At 34.2% G+C, this 21,363-nt stretch overlaps 1 protein-coding gene and 1 long non-coding RNA gene across 2 annotated transcripts in view; one reads left to right on the top strand and one right to left on the bottom strand.

Moving 5' to 3' along the window:
- The window catches only part of LOC145259698 (vacuolar protein sorting-associated protein 4-like), an 86,773-nt gene extending 77,414 nt beyond the window's left edge, over positions 1-9,359 (top strand). The window contains exons 11-12 of the mRNA XM_080117373.1: positions 5,463-5,603; positions 9,110-9,359. Coding sequence (XP_079973499.1) covers positions 5,463-5,603; positions 9,110-9,211 — 243 coding nt within the window. The 3' untranslated portion in view covers positions 9,212-9,359. The remainder of the gene's footprint in view (positions 1-5,462; positions 5,604-9,109) is intronic.
- Positions 5,048-21,363, bottom strand: part of LOC145259699 (uncharacterized) — a 59,577-nt gene continuing 43,261 nt past the window's right edge. Inside the window, exon 2 of the long non-coding RNA XR_013864184.1 lies at positions 5,048-5,200. This is a non-coding gene — a long non-coding RNA (uncharacterized LOC145259699). The remainder of the gene's footprint in view (positions 5,201-21,363) is intronic.

The raw sequence follows: 21,363 nt of genomic DNA, 5'->3' as shown, positions 1-21,363 counted from the left end.
TAGTCAATCGAAAAGTTTTCGAAAATATTGGTGAAAAAAGCGCCCCCCCCCTCCTTGTAGAAAAGTGCCCAATTGAGGATGAAGGAATTTGTTTTTAGTCAATTTTTCAACATTTGTTATCCGAAGGGTCAAGCTTCAAAAAGATACCGATCTCATGAAAATCCATCCTCTCTATCAAAAGTTTTAGGTAGACATACAAATATACATACATACATAGACAGGTGAGATTTATATCATAGAAGATGGTACATCTTTTAAGTGATGTTGCTTACATTAACAGCACTAAGCCGGATACTCCACCAGACCAGATGTATCCTTGTCATGGAATCCAGTAAAACCAAAATACAACAAGCAAGGTATACTATAGCATATTGAACTGGTCAATAATGTGAGAGGAAGATTAATAATTTCTTTACTAACTCAACATTCGAGATGTAAAGAAGAACGTTACCGAAATATTCAAATATCTATGTATCTCATATAGAGATCAAGTGTTAGTCCCTAGGAAGGGGGTCCCTTAATTTTTGAGAACTTTGAAGTTAAATGAAACCAAAAAGAGAGTAGTTAAGAAAAAGATGGGTAACTTGTTTTTTATTTTTTTAAAATTATAATGACTAATTAAAACTATTAAAAGATCTTTTTTTAAGCATAACTCAACTTCTTAAAACTTTTTATATCACATATAAATGATAATATCTACGAGTTAACAACGGAGGTCGCCTGTCTATTTAATTTGCTCAACTTTGGAAAGATAAATATTCAACATTTTTTTTCTCGCCGCATGTGGATTAGGCTTTTTCGTATAATAAAAGCAACACTAATTCTAGCGGTATTTTTCCGGTCAGCGGAAATGTCCGAAAGCAATCAGCTTTGATCAATGTGGAAATATTTTCCTTATATCAGACAATTGCTATTCAATTTGGACAATCCCCTTTTTATGGGGAGTTGCCTCCCCCCCCCCCAACATCTTGGGAAAATAAAAAAAGCGTTCCCGCAGTAAATAAAATACTACCCAGCAGTCAGTTGACCTCATTAAGTCATTAAAACGTGCACTTGCCAATTCTAAGTAATTAAATAAATTCAAACGTGTTTCCTTTAGTATTTTGCTGTGGCCCAGTGGTTAACGTCGCACGTTTTTTTCACACTTTAATTTCCAACTTTGCCTCAAGGGTTCGGGTTTGATCCTCATACTTACCTACCAAAATTTTTTATTTTTTTTTTTATTTTAAACCCTCCTCCCGGAGTTTTGATTTACCTAAAACCACATACACCTCCAAACACCCGGGCAACGCCGGGTACCCCCCCCCCCCGCTAGTTTCTTATATAAAGGCAAAATGTGTGTGTGTGTGTTTGTATGTCCTGCAAAAACTTTCAACAGAGGTGATAGAACCTGATGAAACCGGTATTGTTTTAAACCTCGATCCTTCAGACAACAAATATCGAAAAATTGGCCCAAAACATTAATTTCTTCACCCTAAACTCGGCCGTTTTGTACAAGGAGGGGTCGATTTTAACCAGTCATTGTTCCCTTTTTGATTAAGTATGCTTAATTCTGATGTTCATGGCTTCTGGTCGCACCATGGAGACATTGACTAAGATGTCAGTTTTTTTTTTCCTTCGCGTTACGGTTTGAACATCATTAGTATTAGCAATAGAAAATTTAGTTAAAAAACTTTTTTTTTTTTTAAAAATGATTTTTTGGAATTGGAAATTAGGCTAAAATTTTCCTGATTCCAATACCGATTTTAATATATAAAAAATTTCCAATTCCTGATTAATTGTTCCAACATTAACATAAGCATTTTTTCTATGAGAACTTTTATTGCTAGTACACACATGAAAATCTAATCCCCTTAGAAGTAATCTCCTCTGGCTGCAATGCACTTATTGTACCATTCTAATGACTTCTGGAAAGCCCCATGGAAGCCCTCTTGTGTGAGCGTATCAATGACCCTCATCACAGCCTCTTTCATCTCTTCAATTGTCTCATAATGACAGCCTCTAAGGTTTTCCTTGAGCTTAGGGAATAACCAAAAGTCACAGGGAGCAAGGTCTGGACTATAGGGAGGGTGAGGAACTGTCTTGATGCCCATCTTGGTCAAATAGTCTGTGATAAGAATGGAGTTGTGGACTGGCACATTGTCCTGGTAGAAACGCCACTCACCTGATTTGAAGAGTGCTGGCCTCTTCTGACAGAATCGCTTCCTGTACTCCCTTAAAACCATAACATAGTATTCCTTGTTGACTGTTTGTTTGGTGGGAACCCAGTGGATTTAGATCATGCTGGTGCTGTCAAAAATGGGATCATCATAATTTCTGGGTGGATTTGCTATGTCTTGTCTTCTTGGGTTTGAGAGAGCTAGCATGCTTCCATTCACAACTCTATCTCTTGGTCTCTGGATTATAGCAGTAGGTCCATCTTTCATCGCAGGTCACCAGAGCATCAAGAACTGCAAGATCTGAATTGACAACGTCTTTCTTTCTGATCTTCTCTGAGCACCCTTGTGCAAATCTTCTGGGGTTTGTATTACTGTACACATAGATTCAAAAAAGTTGTCAAAAAACAAATATATAACAAATAAATGTTATCAAAGGCAAGATAAGTTACTTTTCTGCTAAACTGGATATATTTTTCGTGTTTTTATTCAATGTAACATATTTATTCAGCTCGAAAAACATACAGTGTTTACCGATGTATTTGAAAATTCAAGATGGCGTCTCATACCCTCTTTAACACCGTAAGTATGGAAAAAGGTGTTATAAATAAAAAACTATACAAAATACTATTAAAAACCCGCCGAATATATGTCAACCTATGTCACGGTAACATATATTGAGAGAGTTTTTAACAGTATTTTATCCGTTTTTTATTTATAACATCTTTTCCCACACTTACCTTCCTTATCCATGAAATTCACATGACCTTCCTTATCCATGAAATTCTTTATTTGGCCAATTTGGTATTCTAACTTCCTTACTCTTCCCACATCTCATCATCTCTCATATACTCTTTGCCTTATGTGATTCTCTTATGCATTTAAAAACTGATGGTCACTTCATGCAAGATGGTCCAAAAACAGTCTAAAGCATTCCATACGTTTGTGTCATTTTTTTCCAGGTTTAAAACGGAATTTTATTGCATATCGTTCTTCTAAAATGTCCTCACATCCAGATTGCATTTTTGAAATTCACCAGCTGTGACAATCAGGCTAGTAGGGTGTATTCCAATTCATTTGAACCTGAAATCATGAAAATTGGTCGGTCATCTCATTAGATGTATAGCAATAACATACTGAATTTTCAACAGTCTATGACAATTTTAAACGCCTGTACAAAAACGTCTGGAAACTTATTGAAGGCACCTTGCGTATATGTAAGGAACTTATAATCTAAGATGAATGTTACTTTGATGTCTGTCCATGCGTGTCACTCATTTCGTTAAGTTAAAAAGCTAAGCTTAAGAAGTAAATAACTAGCTACAATGACATTAGTCTCTCTCTCTTTTCTTAGTCCATTCTATTCAAGTAAAAATCCTTAAAGAAAACTCGGCGAACATCTTGTCTTTCCTGCATGAAAAAGTTTTATTGGTTTCAGTTAAATAGACGAGGTGATTGACAGTCACTCATGAAATATGATAAAGAGAAACATTGTCAGACAAGGTGATAAAAAACAAGCATTTGTTTGCTATCGAAAACATGCCGTATCGTCAGAATTTGTTAAATCTTCAGGTCAGTGATGCTGATGACATTAATTTTAAAATGTTTGACCACTGATGTTTCTAATGCATCCTCGAGATATGTATCACTGACCACATCCCTAACATTACAATCTGCTCAAGATGTCCGAAACCTTTTAAAAAGGAAACTCTGATAGTTTGGTTTCACATTTTGCCATTATCTAACTGAACAAATTCACAAGGCCAAATCAATCCTATTACTGGTCGGCGCAAGAGGAGAGGAGGTCTACAGAGAACTTAGTTTATGTCGGTCAAGGTTCATTTGAAAGTTGCTGCAGGCTCATCCAATTTTGGCATTTGACAATATAAGCGTGATTGGCTGCAGTCTAATCCAAAAAAATTTATTGGCAAAAAAATAGCAAAGTGCAACAGGCCTTGTAAACGCGTGTATGTTTATATATCGCCTGAATGTTTTTCCGAAGCGACTTTTAAACCTGGATACAATGGATATTGTCATTGGCCTCGTTAGGCTGTTTCCCAAAGCAGAATCACAGACCAAGAATGCTGTGTTTTAATGAGGCGAAAGCGACTACGGCACATCTTTTGCTCGATCTGTTGGTGACTATGACTTGATGCTGGGGGGAAAAACTTTTTTGCAAACACATTTAATTTCTTGTGGATGATGTTTTATACCAGTAATGCTTCCCTGCTTGAGTGAGAGGTAATTATCAAAAGATGAGTTGCTATGATGCATCATCCTTTGCATTGAACTGTTTGGTCGTCTGTAGGCTGACCATGACTTTGGGCAGCCTGTTTCATGGTGTGTTGTGACCTAAACTGAAAAAGTATGTGCAGAGCTTGATGGGTCTTGATTATTTATTTGGAATTTGTTCAATCTACCCCAGGTGAATGCCATGACATACTTCTTTTTTTTTTAGAGATCTTCGAGATGTTCACTCCTACTTTTATTTGTGCCCCCTCCCCTCCAAATGGCCTCTCGTCTCCTCCAGCTTGTCTTTTTTACTCCCTAATGAGCCCCACTTTTTTAACCCCTAATGCCCCCTCCTCTTTTTTTTTTTTTTTTTTACCTCTGATGAGCCCTGGTTCTGGATATGTCCTTAAACTATATCCAGTGGTGAGGCCCCAGGTTGCGGGCTTTGGGGAGTGTGGAGCCACCCTTTAATTGCCATTGCTCCCAGGTCCACTCTGACCCGGAGTGGTAGTACCTGTTAGGGTCCCAACTATGGGTTAAATAGAAACCGACTTGAAAACAACAAATATATTGTATTAAAAAATTTTCTTCAAAATCACTGGATTCGGCAAAATCACTGAAAAGGGTTGATATGCCGTAAAACAAAAAAAACTAATGAGCCCTTTCTTATCTGTTTTTATTGCACCATGTTTCCAACAGTACTCGCAACACAGCACTATGTTTATTATTTGTCGGTTCATGCTTCTTGCAATTTCTTGTAACATTTCTGCCAATTGGCTTCTTTTCTCCCATCATAATATCTTGTCAGTGATCTGGAAAAAAAAAAAAAAATAATACAATATCAATATGGTGAAAAAGTGATAAAATCTGCGCTTTAAATTATTCCAAGCTAATATCAATATTTGACAAACACCAATGCTGACCTGTTAATATAAACGTCAAACAATTTGACTAAGAATTTCCCGATTCCACATGAAATTTCCAACTATGGAACAACTATTTCGGTACAGGAGGAGTATGAAATGTATTTATGTTGAATTTTATAATCTTGTTTTTTTTTTTTTTCCGCTTTAGGTACGAGGTCCATCACGAGAAAATCCGTCAATCATCATTGATGACTATCTGTCTCCGTGTTCCCCTGGTGCTCCAGGTGCCATTGAAATGAGCTGGACTCAAGTTCCCGGAGATAAACTGCTTGAACCTCTCATGAACTACGTAAGTTTTTCATTTTTTATTTTTTTTATTTTTGTTTACTCAAAAGAAAGGGCGCTTTTGCATAATAGTTGGATTTGAAAAAAAAATGCATTTCAGATAAAAAGCACGAATATGTACTTACTTGTCATGTTGAAATTAGTATAAAGGTGCTTATTTAGATTGCCACTTATGATGACATTGAAAATTAAAGAAAATACAGAAATGTTTTTATGATGTACTTATCAGTCATAGGACAAAATGACGAATTCAAAAAATCACGTCATTTGATCAAGTATTTTTTTTTTTTTATTATTCAAGAAAATCAAATTTTACTTTGTTATGATGAGGGTGAAAAAAGCGTTGTACAGTAGAACCCTCGGATACGGTGGCCCTTGGATATGTTTTTTTTTTTTTTTTTTTTTTTTTTTCCAGGTTACGATGTAGAATACAATGTTTTTCCGGCCTCTGGTTACGATATTTGCCCTGCCTTATAATGTTAATTGATTATATGCATGTGTTTTTTATTTTGTTACAAATTTTTAATGCTGCGTCCCGGGATTCTACTGTATTGAAATTAACGAATCGTTTAACAAGGGCAGATAACTCTAATACACATGAAAATTTGTCAAAATAATCACTGATTACTTCCTCTTATGTTTTCTATAAGAACATGGTTTTGCTTTTCAAAAAAAAGACCCCAAAAAACTATTAGATCAATTTTTGTGATTTTTGGAATATGCAATCTTCATTCCGTGATAAGTAGATACACTATAAAAGTTTTTCTGTATTTTTGTTTATTGCTATAAGTGCCAATCGGAACAAGCACTAGTATAAATTTTTAAAAAATTACAACAAATCATCCAGTATTTTGTATTTTGAAATGAGGGATTTTAATTAAAAGCAAGGGAGATAAGTCAGTTTGCCATACAAAATGGATCGTAAAGAACTGTTTCATACTAAAACTTAGGATAAAACTCTATAATTCGATAACTTTTATTTTTACTTGTAATTATTTTTCTACTGGATCATTTTTTAAATAATTTTTGTAATTTTATACTAATTTCGATTGTAATAGTGTTTTCACCAGAAATGCGTTTGTTTGCTATTCTGCATAAGCACCAAATGTGCAAAGGAAACTTATTTGAGCAACTATTTTGATTTTGGATGTTATTCTGGCGTTTTAATCGATGTAACCTTTGACCTTCACGTTCGTCTTGTCAAACTGAAGAATCTTAATGTTGAACCTTGGAATTTGTTCGGAATTTCAAATAGAATCATTTATTTAATCCATAGGGTGGACTGTTCTTGTTTTGTCAGCCATGACCAAATAGAAATTTTAAACAATTTTTAATTATATTTTTACTACATTACCTGTACTGAGGATTGAACATTCAATCTCGAGAAGAGCGTTGCTTGAGACTTTATTACTCAAAGTCATGATGTAACGGATAAAATGCTAGTTAATAAAAGGAATTTAGGTTTATAGAAGAAGGCAGAACAATGATGTAACAGATAGACCTACACTGAAGCAACTTAAGATATAATGGTGGAACTGGCCATGCAGTTTCACTTTATTGTATCAATACGTGTGTGTGTGTATAGAATTTCAGCAAAGTGTTCTATTATAAAGAAAAAAATATTCAATATAAGAGCTTAATATTTATTTATTTAAAATTGTACAAAAGGTCAGAAAAACATTGGTACTGTCAGTTTCAAGCTTAACATAAGGGGGAGCAGTTAATGGTAAATAATATTAGGTTCTCGTCAGCCATATTTTTTCTCTCTGCCTGATGAGAGCCTAATATTATTTACCATTTTCCCCCTTATGTTAAGCTTGAAACTTATGGCACCAATGTTTCTCTGACCTTCTGTATAGTTTTTAAATATAGACATCTTAAGCCAATGTTAATTCTATTTTTACTATGTTACCTGTACTGAAGATTTAACATTCAACCTCTAGTTGCTCAGAACTGTTTATTATTCGAACCCGTGGTGAAACGGATAAAGCACTAGTTAATAAATCCGCACATGGAGAAGGTCATAAGTTACATCAACTAAAACATGAGAATAACGTCCAACATGAAAATGGTTGTTCAAATAATTTGTTTTCTTCGCAGTTTTTTTTTATCAACTGACATTGTTTTTTTTTCTTTTTTACTGACATTAATTTAAAAAGATTTGCTTTGTTTTTTTTTTATGTCCATTATTTTTGTAGTCGTCGACTTGGTTTGTTAGAAAATATTTTAAAGCAAGCATGTCAAACTTGGGATTCTCGAGGTGAGTCAATTTGTGTCATCATGAGGCCCACATGTAACTAATTGAAGTAGAAGACAGCACTACCATCTATGGCAACTCTTCAAGGGCCAGCAATGACTAAAATCTCTCAGACCATGAACATGTAGTGCAGTGGAGCCTAAAGGTTGCTGGTTAATTTGAATGTATCTAAAATCAAGCTTCTATCTTTTCACCATAAACGCTCTGATCCCCACTTAGTTCCAATTCATATGAATGGTTTTCGTTTCAAAGAAGGATCCATGCTTCGACAAGCTTCTGAGACTGACCTTCACTCCTTACCTGAAATGAAGGACTTACATAAAATCAGTTGCTAAGATCTCTGGAAAAATGGTTGCATTATGCTATCGCTCCAGAAGGTATCTTGCTCCCAATGCAATCCTCAATAAGTAGCCAAACAAGTCCTATAATGGAGTACTATAGCCACATCTTGGAAAGAGCCACTCGGAGCACTCCATCTTGCTTTGACAGAATTCAAAACGAGCTTATGTTCCTTTCTCCTTCTTCCAACCCCTTTCTCAGAAAAGAGACGTTGCGAGCCTGGCTCTGCTCTATCATTATTTTCATGGCAAATGCTTGTCTAAGCTCCAATCTATGGTCCCCCCGCCCCTTGCCAAACTTTCACAAAGCCACTTGTCTGGTTACAACCACTGTCAACAATTTCCCCTACTCTCTATATGTGCCTACCTAAATCTAAACTCAAAAGCTTCTTTCCTAGAACTGCCTGCCTGTGGAATTCTGTACTGTAGGCCTGCTTTCCAGCTGACTACAAGATGATCATCTTCAAGTCCAATGTAAACAAGTTCTTGAGTGACCGTATATTCATTAATCTTTATCCTCAAGTGGCATTCCAAGCCTTGATAAGTGGTGACTCTTGTTAAAAAAAAAAAAGTGTAATAAAATTATTGCAGAATATCTTGAAGTGTTTCCAGTTTTACCCTAAATCTAAATAAATTATAATTTCACAAAACCTTGATTGTGTACTTACCTCTTAGGTTAAAAAAGTGTGAACACCAAAATTTACGCAAATTCAGTATTTTTGATTTTAATTCATGGGAATTTGTATCTTTTTAGATATGAAAGGATGCCCCTATTTATTTTCCTCCTCCACGAGGGTAGAGTTAGATACAAAGTTGATTTTTAATGTGAGGGGAAATCCGACTCCCAAGTTGTTTTATAATAAAAAAATTGATGTACAAATATTTGGTTATCATTTTTTCTTTTTTTCCTTGCAGGCTGACATGGAGATGTCGTTGAGTACCATCAAAGCAACGGTGAACGATAAAGATTTAGAAAAGCTAGAAACATTTACGAAAGATTTTGGTCAAGAAGGATAGTATCGTGAGAAGAGTAAAGAAGCGGCTGCGGTTCTTATTCAGAATTTGACTTAATAAAAAAAACCCCAAAAATACAGACAAATCTTTATGATGTATGCACCTGTCACTTAATGAAGATATCATATTAAAAAAAATCACATAAAATTCATCAAGTAGTTTTTTTTTTTTTTTTTTGTTTTCTTTAACTCAGAAAATTAAATTTACCATATCAAAAGCGATACATTATTTCTTGATTGGCCATGTTTTATAAATAAGGGGAGACAAATTGGTATGGACTATCAAGATCAAAATTAGCCTTGTAATGAATACAATTTACTATGAAAATTGCTAAGAATCCTAAGAAAATGATTTTATGTGTGTATGTATGTATATATATATACATACATATGTGTGTGTGTATGTATATATATATATATATATAATGTACATATGTGTGTGTGTGTATGTATATATATAATGTACATATGTATGTATGTGTATATATATATATATATATATATATATATATCTCAAACATTTGAATAATACCGGGTGCAGTGCCATTATTATTAATTGTTGAGGAATTTTTGTGATAGTTTCAACATCTTATTAAAGAGGAAAATTAATAATAACGGCACTGCGCTCAATATTATTAAAATGTTTTAGAAAATTATGTACCCATAAAAATCTTTTCAAAAACATATATACATATATTTTCGAAATTTTTTCTTGCCTGATGAGATCAATAATGATCTAAACGACCTGCACATCATAGCAAGATGTGACTATATTGACATAAAAAAATAATAAAATATATATATATATATATATATATATATATATATATATATATATGAACTACTTGATTAGTTGGATTTTTGGAATATGTCATCTTTGTGTGACGGGTAGGTATATCATAGAGGTTTTTCTGTATTTTTATTTTTATTTATTTATTTTTTTAAGTTGAATTCTAAATAAGCATTGCTGCTGTCATCGTTAAATTGCTTGTCCCGTTTCTTTTCACACGACTCAGTGTACATAAGCAAACACGTCACTTTTCATATAGAGTGGACACAATGAGCAAAAACAATAAAAAAAAAAAAAAAAAAGTATGGACCTAATAGCGGACGCTTCATAACCAGTTATAACGCTCATACAGTGAAGGAGGAAAAATGCAGAACATATATATATATATATATATATATATATATGGTAAATTTTTACTTTAACTGGGACTCAACACCCATCTTTAAATTGACGACTTGTATAGGTTTTCATGTCTTCTGTAAACGAATATCACATTTAAATTTGGGGAAGACAAGTAGTTTTCTGAATATTAAAGACATTGTTTTTACCAATGTTATTTTTTAATAAATATCAGTAGCGTTCGTCAGTCTTAACATGGGTAGGAGGGGGTATTTTGTAACACACATGCGCATTAGTACTTGTTCAGTTGGGGAAAAAACATGGCCACCAGTGAAAACATAATGGCATACATTGGATAAATAAATGTCTTAATATCCAGAAAACTACTTGCCTGACCCAAATTTAAATGTGGTATTCGTTTTCAGCATACCCCAAGATTTATAAAAGTAGTTAATTTAATGGTGAATGTTGAGTTGCTGTTAAAGTAAAAACATCTATGGCAAAACCAAATATCTTAAACCCCCCTCCCCTCCACCCACCTTAAAAAAATAATTGTTTTTGCTGCAGATTTATCCACTCTCTCTTTACAAAAAATGGGCCCCCCTCCTGGTCCTTTTTTTTCTTCTTTTTATTTGTGAATATTTTCTGCCAGACTTTAAAATCCTCCAAACTTTTGGTCATCATAGTTTTTTTTTTTTTTTTAATTCTGAAAAAAAAACAAAAAACAAAAAAAAACATCTTATAATACAATAAATACTTCTTATATACTCCATTTCCCCTTCTCTTCGTTTGATACTCTTTTCCTCCTCTCTCTCTCTCTCTCGTTCATTTGGAGGTTTAATTTGTTTCATTTTTAAGTCAACTCTACCCCACATACATATAAGCTATCTTTTCTTTAGGTCTTACAAAAAAAAAAGATGTCCGTTATTTTTTTGTTATTTTTTTTTAAAGTTTTTATTCAAAATTAAAATTTTTTTTTTTTTTTTTTTTTTTTTTCTGCTAGAAATAAAATTCTATTAACATTTCTAACAGCAAATGAATGCTGTAGTTTTTTTTTTTGTTCTCTTTTTTTTTTTTTTTTTTTGCCTGGCATCATCCGAATAAACAGAAATTGAAATCACTAAAAAGAGTTGAAATGTTTTTTTTTTTTTTTTTTTTTTTTTTACCTTTTTATAAAGTTTTTACTTTTCTTTCTTTTTCTTATTTTCTCACCCTTAACCTCATTTTATTTCTTTCTCTCCTTTTTTTTTTCTCTGTCTCTCTCTCTCATCTTTCTTGTTTTTTCTCAGATCTCTTTAAAAATTTTTTATTTCCTAATTTTTTTTCCCCTTTTTTTTTTTTGCTCCCCCCTTGTTTCATTTTTTCTTCTCTCTCTCTCATTCCTTTCCTTGTGTGACAATGTTGACAGATTAAAAAATGCTTGATATGCCATGGAGAGAACCGTGTCGGAATTCAGATAGTGGAAAATGAAAATGAAAAAAATGAAATGGAAAAAACAAAGTTTGAACTGTGTTAAATGCCTGTAGGGGTCGTAAAAAAAAAAAAAAAAAATTCTGGTTTTTCTCAAGGAAAACTGTTAAGTTTGTTTTGGGCAGTAAAACAAAATGGAATTTTATAATGAAGAGAAGCGTTATAAAAAGAATACTGTTTTGATAATAAATTCACTTTTTCCCAAAGTATTGAGGAAATAAAATTAACTGATGTTTCGATTTAAAATAATAATAGCGTATTAAGCGTTTCTCATTGAAAGTGGTCCTGTCAGACAACTGTGTTCTGACAAAAGCGTTAGGGTCTTGACGGATATTGGTCACAGGGGTTATCAATAACATTATTCAAAAACCGATATAGATAGAAACAAAAATCTGAGCAGATCGATTGGTGATCTTAGCGCTGCTTACCAAATTTTTTTCTGAAATATGTAAAATGGTAAGAATTGATTATCGAAAACTGAAAAGGAAATCTCACGCGTCGACTACAAAATTTGTTACTTGAATTACCTGCTAATAAACCCTTTTCTGTGGTTGAAACTTTGATAAGGAATTAAACAAAAGAAGTTTGTGTTTAATGCATTTGTGAGTTTTGATGATGGTAGCAGGGAGAGATGGAAATAGATGAAGAAGGAAGAAAAGGGAGGCATGGACTGAACTGTCCAATGTCCACTTATGTTTTGATGTATTCTCCAGAGTTGGGAATTGGATAATATTATCGATAATGTATTATTGAGAATTATGAGTTGAATTCTATTGGGAGAGAGATGGAATCATCCCCAACTAATTCTCCGCTTAAGTGAATGCATAAATGAGCTCCAGAGACTTTGCTATGCTTACCCTCCAACTCTACGCCGTTAAGAGACTGACCGTCAGACTTAAGGTTGAAATGACTAAACTTGAAAATTGCCCAGACTCAGCTTTGCTTCCCTCCGACTCCACAGCATTAAGAGACTGACTTTTGGACTTTGGACTTAGGGTTGAAATGACTAAACTCAAAAATCGTTCAGACTTATCATTGTCCAGACATCAATATTATAAGCTTGAGTCAGAGAAGAATCAGTTGTATAATTATTTAACAAAAAATTTATCTAAAAAGACTAATCATGTTTGGAATACCCATATGACTAATGTACGGTTAACAATATTTTAACACTCTCTTTTCGACGATACCATTTTTTAATTAAATTATTATATGTGCACTTGTGGTGCAGGCTTCATAAGAGTCGTTCACTCAGAGGAATAAAAGTGTATTTACTGCGCTTACCCATTGCCCTGACAATTACAGCTTCCTTCAACAAATAGCTGCTTTGAGCAGACAAGCTCTATAATACCACATTGTTTACATGACCGGGTGACATCATCTTTGTCTTGTATTTTAGTTTTGACATCGTCTTCTCATTTGTCAGTACCATCGTTCAATTTAATCCACCCAGATTGAATGCTCTTGTATAAAAAAAAAGATTCTCCCGTTGATTTCGATGTATGAGGTTCACGCAATAATTAAGTTGTCTGAAAATCCACACAGCTGATTTGTTTATAGTGGTGAAGGCTTTGTATAGAACCATCCGCAGATTTTGGAACAACTGCTAATCTTAGCTGGTGCAACTGAATGTCACGGACAGAGCAGGCACTAAATCTTAGGTTTTTATATCAGAGTTTTCCTTCTTAACAAAGACTGAGCGTGTATCTCTCCTAGTGGTTTTTAGACGCACCTTCAGATACAAACCTGGAAATTTCTACATCTTGGTGCAGTACATATAATGCTTAGTATTCCTAAATAGTCACTCATCTGGTACTGGTCAGGTTCAGCGTTGCTTAACTTCGGTGATCGGGCAAGAACTTGTGTGACAATGTGAATATGAGTATATCTAATCACGGTTTCAGATTAAAAAGGCTCATTTTTTTTAATTAACTCTCCCTGTCTGAATTGAGAAAAATATTTGTGCATTATCCAATATGTACATATATTAGTGATGTGATGATTCCAATATTTTTCCAGATTTCAATACAATTGCCGATTCCAATTCTTTAGAAATCTCGAAATATTTAACTATAAATTTATTTTTCCTCGATTATTGTAAAAACGCGTGTTAAATGTGAAGATATTTTCTCAAACATAAAAACACACTTGTGGGGGGTGATCTATAGATTTTAGCTTTACTTGTAGTTTATAATAAAAAAAAATATTTATCAATTTATTTGTCGCGTGCAAGTGACTATAAGTCACTCCATCGGTCGGTCTGTCCGTAACACTTTTGTGCTTGGCCTTTTTGGTTAAGATCAAAGATCTGTTGTTAATAGCAAAGACCATACGTGGGGGCAGCCTCACATATCAGACCTTGGTCAATGTAGGGGAAACCCTTCATACCAATTGTCACTATCCAGCTCCCCTACTCCCGAGGTGTTGGTTCCCATTTCCCCTTCACTCCTCACATTAAAAATCGGCCTTGTGCCTAATTTGCTTGGCCAAGATCAAAGTGTAGTATCTGTTCTTACTACATGCTGTACTTATGTTTGTAACTTTTCCTTGGACATATAGCTAAGATCAAAGTGTAGTATCTGTTCTTAATAGATGCTGTACTTACGTTTGTAACTTTTCCTAGGCAATGGAAGGGACCCTTCCATGCTAAGGCATTTTTAGTCGCATGCAAGTTACTCCATCGGTCGGTTTGTAACACATTTACATTTTATTTTATTTATTTATTTTTTTTTTTAAGCAAGGAGTATGGAGTAACATTTTTGTCTCCCGATTTATCAGAGAGGGACCTATGTTTTCAATGGGTCCGTCTGTCCGTTAGTCCGGATGATTGACGGATAACCGTTCATTAGTTTTTCCTAAAATTTTGTCACAAATTATATTTTAATATATTTAAATGTTCATAGTAAAAAAAAAATTTTTTTTTTTTTTTTTCCGAAAAATCCTGTTTTGCCCACAGGGGCTCAAAAGGGGTAAAAAATGGCCAAAAAATGACACTTTTTGTCCCGTAACATTTGATCCATCCATTAGATTTTTCTGAAATTTGTCCAAAATGTGGAGGCCATTGTTCTTAATATAAATTCAGTATGGGGGACCCTGGTAATATTCTGGTTAGCGTCCCCCGGGTACTTTTAGTTCTAGAAAACACACTTTTTTGGACTCCCATGCAGCACCAATTTTTGAAACTATATTTCGTACAGAGGGCGACCATGCATGCGCGGCTCGTTTATTTAGCAAGGGGCATGGAGTAATATTTTTGTCACCCGATTTATCAGAGAGGCACCCATGTTTTTGGTGGGTTTGTCTGTCCGTTAGTCCGGACGATTGACGGATAACCGTCCATTAGTTTTTCCTGAAATTTTGTCACAGATTATATTTCAATATATAGATGTGCATCGTAAAAAAAATTTTGTGCGAAAATTCCCATTTCACCTACAGGGGCTAAAAAGAGGTCAAAAATGCCTCAAAATGGCCAAAAATGACACTTTATGTCCCGTAACATTTGATCCATCCATTGGATTTTTCTGAAACTTGCCTAAAATGTGGAGGGCATTGTTCTTAATATAAATTCAGTATGGATGACCCTGGCAAAAGTCTGGTTTGCATCCCTCGGGGACTTTTAGTGCTGAAAATGCCCTTTCTTTTGGTGGGTTTTTCATATTTCTCAACAAAAACTTGATATGTATGTCTATATAGTGGTTTCCCATGTTGCTGAATGTAAATATACATGTGTTAAGGTGTGAAACTGCACGTTTGTCCATTGTCACTGGTATTCGGCATTCAAAGTGGCTCATCAGGGGTCCAAAATGTATCAAAATTGAAAAAAATGACACTTTTTGCCCCATAAATTTTTACCTATCCATTACATCTTTCTGAAACTTGTCCAAAATGTGCAGGACATTTTTGTTAATATAAATTCAGTATGGGTGACTCTAGCAAAATTCTGCTTTGCGTCCCCCGGGGATTTTTAGTGCTAAAAATGCCCTTTTTTCATATTTCTCAATAAAACAATTGATATGTATATATAGTGCTCTTCCATGGTGCTGAATTCAAATATACATGTGTTATGGTGTAAAACTGCATAGTTTGTCCATTGTCACTGGTATTCAGCATTCCAAGGGGCTCATAAGGGATAAAAAATGTACCAAAATTGCAAATAATGACACTTTTTGACCAATAAATTTTTACCTATACATTAGACTTTTCTGAAACTTGTCCAAAATGTAACTTTTCTTTGGCCACATGGCTAAGATCAAAGTGTAGTATCTGTTCTTGACCGATGCTGCACTTGTTTGTAACTAATAAGTAAATGTGTTACAGACCAACCGACCGACCGATGGAGAATAGTTTTTTTAGTTGTGTGCAAGCAACTCTATAAGTCACTCAGTCGATCGGTCCATAACACATGTACTTTTTATTTCGTTTTATGTTTATTACTAGCGAGGGGTACCCGGCGTTGCCCAGGTGTTTGCAGGTGTGTGTGAAAAAAAAACAGGTGCCCGTGAAAAAAAAAAAAACAAAGCCTTGACGACACGCAGTTGGAAAATAGTAAAGTGTGAAAAAAAAAACAGGTGCGCGTTTTTGATTGACGTGACGGCGATAGGTATTCAGCAGTCAGCATTTTGTGCGGGACAGTTTTTAATGAGGTCAATAAATCGGTTTGTTTGTTTTTAAAAACCCGCTCCCCCGTCTGATATGACGAAGTCGACATTGACCAAACGTTTACTGGCTCTGGGCCTGTGATTAGAGTCGAGTTTCGGTTTTTGTTTATACCGAAAACCGAATGTAACGCGTGCCGATGCGGGGAAATGTGGAATAATTAACGTTTGAAAGTCAATAAAATTAAACAGACAGGCGAGCTCCGTTTTAAGAAGTTGTGAAGCGAGCAAGCGCTTCTCTGAAAGAAGCCTTTTGTGGACATTGAGGAAAAGCATACATACATACATACATACATTTTCGCTTTTGTAGATATAGATATCACTATTTATTGGTTTTCGGGGTTCCTGAATACGAAAATAACGTTTCAAATTCCCTAAATCAAATAATTTTTGTGATATAAAGTGGGGGATCACTTTTCTGTATTTAATGTAAAATGATCACCCACTTTACAACCAGTCAGTCTCAAAGCCATTCAAGTTGTTTTTGAAGGATTCCAGTTATTTTTTAAGCATTCAATTCATTCTTAAGGTCATTCAGTTCATCCTTAAGTTCATTAAAGTCATTCTAAGTCATTTACTTTTTATTTAAGTCATTTCAGCCCATTTTTCGGTCATTTTAGTTTATCTTTAAGAATTTCATGTCAATCCTACATTCACGCATTCATTTATTACATGAGAGCACGCGACTAATGGCTATCGGCCTTGTTATTATTACCAGCAGTGAAAGATTTTGTTATAAAAAAAAAAAAAGAAAGATAATTAAAGGAATCGTTTTTGGCATCGGAAAATAGGCACACATTTTTCCGATATCTATTACAGTATATCTCAAAATGTTCTGAATTGTAAGATTCATGATTCCGATTAATCATCTCGACACCAAAATATATATTAGTGTTGGGACGATTAATCGGAATTGTGAATCGGAAAAATCGGCAAATTTGTGAGTATCGGAATCGGAAAAATTGATGCCTATTTTCCGATGCCAAAGCCATTCTTTTAATTTGATTTTATTTAAAGTAAAATCTTTCGTTGTTGGTAATCATGTTCAAATAATAAATATTTATTGATTTTAAAATACCAGTAAATTAAAATCGATAGATCATCCTCCACAAGTGTATTTTGACATTTAGGAAAATATCTGCATATTTAACATGTATTTTTTTTTTTTTTTACGGAAATCGTGGAAAATAACAATCTTACAGTTAATAAATTAGATTTATAAAAAATCAGAATTGGGAATTTAGCACAGAATCGGTAATTGTATTGGAATTGGGAAAAATATTGGAAGCGTCCCATCACTAATCTCTATATAAATAAAATGAACTCATTTTTTCCCGTCTGATTTTGACATTAATAGGATTAAAAATCAAGATATTTCATGCAAATATAATATGCACAAACGGCAGAACAATATCTGAGGTGTGTTATAGGCTTATTATTTCTCAAATTCCTCGATAATCTTAGATTTTTATACTTTTTCTGCTGAGAAGTCACGGCCAAAATCGGTTAAGATCAATGGAAGTGGTAAAATATTTTCTCTCTAATAAATTCCTCCTCCCCCTGCCACCACTTAACACCGTTTGGGGATCGTTCACAAGGAACAGTTGAGAAGAGAACACCGGTTTGGCTTCGTAGTTCTTTCATGTGAAGTTATTTAAAATCACTAAACTAAGCTGCAGTGCTCTGTGGCGTAGTGGTTAGCGTGCTGGACAATTCACATTATATTTTCACGTTCGCGCTGACCTACCGTAGTGTTTTTTTTTTTTTTTTTTCCTAAACAACTGGAATGGACTTTTCTTGGTGGCCGAACTTTTAACGTTGCAGATGTTTTTTTTTGTTTTTTTTCACACTTTATTTTCCTACTTTTACTCATGACTCCGGGTTTGATCCTTCCTACTTACCTACCATAACATTTTTTAAAACTCCCCCCCCCCCGGAAACAAACACTCGGGCAACGCCGGGTACCCCCGCTAGTATATATATATAAAATAAAAAATTACAATTAATGGAAATTAAATTAACTTTCTTGAAGTTATATATTTGGATTTTACCATCACTGGATTATTTATCTTCCACCAGACTATCCATTCATTTGTAATCACCTTTTTCTTCAGCATATTCCCTCTGCTTCACTTTTTTTGTTTTCAAGTAAGATCTTTGACTTACTTGTTGTTTCATCAAATACTTCTGCATACAAAATCCGATCCCGCATTTTGCTAATTCCTACCCTCTGATGAGAAGGAAAGTATTTCTTCGAAACTCTGCGGATTAAGGACTATCCACTTATCTAGTGTTTCCTTTTCAGATTAAATATGTTTTTAACTCATTTCAAAGTGTTTTTTTTAACATGTTTTATTAACTGTTTGCTCATATATATATAAAAAAATTTCTTTTTTAAATACATGAAAAGTTTACCTTGAATTATAAGCCTATCTGCATGTTAATCAATTATTAATGTTCGGCATAATCACGTTGAAACACCAGTTCTTGCAAGATTACCAAAGTAACGATGCTCCTAATACGTGATCATTTGTGAATACTAGCCGATGTATGTGCTGTGTGCTTGTCTCGGCATCGTTTCCAGTCATCCTGAACTTACGTAGTTGCAACTGGAATTAAAACAGCTTGCCACAAAAGTTTCATGCACAGGCACTCTTTAGTGGGTATCCATATCCTGTTCAAGACTGGACAGGGCCTTTTAATGTAACAAAATATATTTATGAAATTATAATTATTTCTGCTTTATGTAAAGTTTTTGTAAAATAAAGAAAAAAAAAAAAGAACAAACTGATGCAGAATAATTTCTCTCTGTTTTGAAAAAAATTTCTTTTCAATTTTTTCAAGCTGGGAATGGGGCATCCTACCAGATGTCAAACATTCATCCGCTAACTCAGATATTCCAACCAAGAAATCTTTTTAAGACTCTGACCGTCCCCTTAAGTGCAATTGTTTGAATCTCTCTTGCACTTGGTTCATCAGGTATATTTGGCAGGTAGTTTTTTTCATGAGCCCAGTTGCTCCTATAATAACTGGAATGATAAAGATCTTCCTAAGATTCCAGTTTCTTTTTATGTCGTGCATAAGACGTTTGGTATTTCATTATCTTTTCCCTCTCAGCTCCATTTAATTCAGCATCATTGGGGGGGGGCATTGACTTCTACTAAGGTTGCTTCTTTCTCCTTCTTGTCCCATATCACTATGTCGGGTTTTATGGCTCCGTTTTCTAAGTACGTAGCTGTAGGCATTGGATGAGAGTGGTTCTCAATGTTAAAACTGAGGCCCCAATCATACTTATTAGTTTTCTTTTTTTTTTTGTTTTTTTTTTTGTATGTTTAGAAAATGAGACAAAGATTCATCAGCTCGAATATAACAACAGAATTTCAGACTCGGGTGAGAGAAAGTGTTTCAAAGGGATTTTCTTAATACAGGGTGTTCCAGAAGTCTCGGACAAATTCCAAGACTTTATATCTACTGAACTATATATATTAAATGAAAGTGACACTATTTGAAAACTAAATTTATCCAGTTCAACTTTATAATTAATGATTATACAAATAAATAAATAATGATTATACAAATATATAATAAATAGTTATACAAATAAATAATTAATGATAATACAAATATATAATAATAATAATTGATAGATATATTAATGGCAACTTTCTGTCTCTTGAGAAAATAGCATTCTGCACTTAGTTTGGTTTACTACATCCTCTGCTGTGGCTAACTAGGTGCTGGTCTGGGCAGGTAATAAGAGAACCTTGGTTTGGCCATTTATCAGGGTCCTCCTCTCACCGTTGCAGGCAGGCTCCAACGGAAAGGCAAGCCAATACAGTCGGTGCCAACGCGGCTGCAGGAGCTATTGGAAAGATGTTGTAGAGCTTCACCATCCGCCTATCGGAACTCCAGACCGGACTTTTTGTTGGGGGTTACTCCCTTAGCCTTTACCTTTCCCAAGGCATCCACAAGGCAGTGGGGCTATTTGCCCATAGCTGGAGGATTCTTCATGGTACACAACAAATAACGAAATGACTAAAATGACAAACTTTGTTTTTTACCTTCAGTCACTAAGTTTGTTTTTATTTTCGTCATTTCGTTATTCAATTCTTAACTTTGCAGATCGTCAGGTGGAAATCCTTAGCGTCACTCATTTAAAAAACATACAACAACAAATATATATATATATATATATATATATATAGCCTTTGAGACTTTACACGATCGGTCGCCACAGTCGATTGAAAATTTCTTGGGGCGACTAAAAGTGGTAAATTACTCGCCTGCCAGTCGATAAAATTTCTTTAAATAAAGCAATGGGAAAAACTCATTTATTTTACGACCCTCAAATATGCGGTGACTTAGAATGACCTATGTCTCATCGTTTGTGAATTCTTTCATCTCTAGCTGTGAGACCGTTGGAATATCGTATTGAAAAAAGAGCGGTCAAGCTAAAGGTCAACAAGAGGTCAAATTTACATATTCGGCGTGTAGTCAAAATGTCGCCTTCATTTAACTCTCTGATTTTGAAATTCATTCAGAAAAAAAATTCTTCGACACTACAACTGCATACACTTCATGCTTACAAAAGTAAAGACGAACATTTGAAAGAGAAAAAAAAGCATCGTTCCGTCAAGCATCCGAAGAAATGATTCTTATTTCTATGGAACAATAATATGAATGATGCTTTATAAGAAACTGGTGTTGTATTTTAACGTTTTCTTGAATATTTACTGAAATGTTTGTAGTAATAAATAGTTGATTTACAAGAGTTAAACAAATATTTTCTTGTTAGATTATACATACGGTAATTTCTTGAATTGTTGTAAAATTATTTACTATTATTGACTGAAACAAAGACATAAAGTGGGGCGAGTAATTTTCCCTTATACTTTGTTTTTT

This window comes from Euprymna scolopes, chromosome 35 (genome assembly GCF_053919585.1).
Source record: "Euprymna scolopes isolate OS-2025 chromosome 35, ASM5391958v1, whole genome shotgun sequence".
NCBI classification, from domain to species: domain Eukaryota; kingdom Metazoa; phylum Mollusca; class Cephalopoda; order Sepiida; family Sepiolidae; genus Euprymna; species Euprymna scolopes.
Note: the sequence above shows the minus strand (reverse complement) of the source record. Positions and strands in the feature narration are given on the sequence as shown.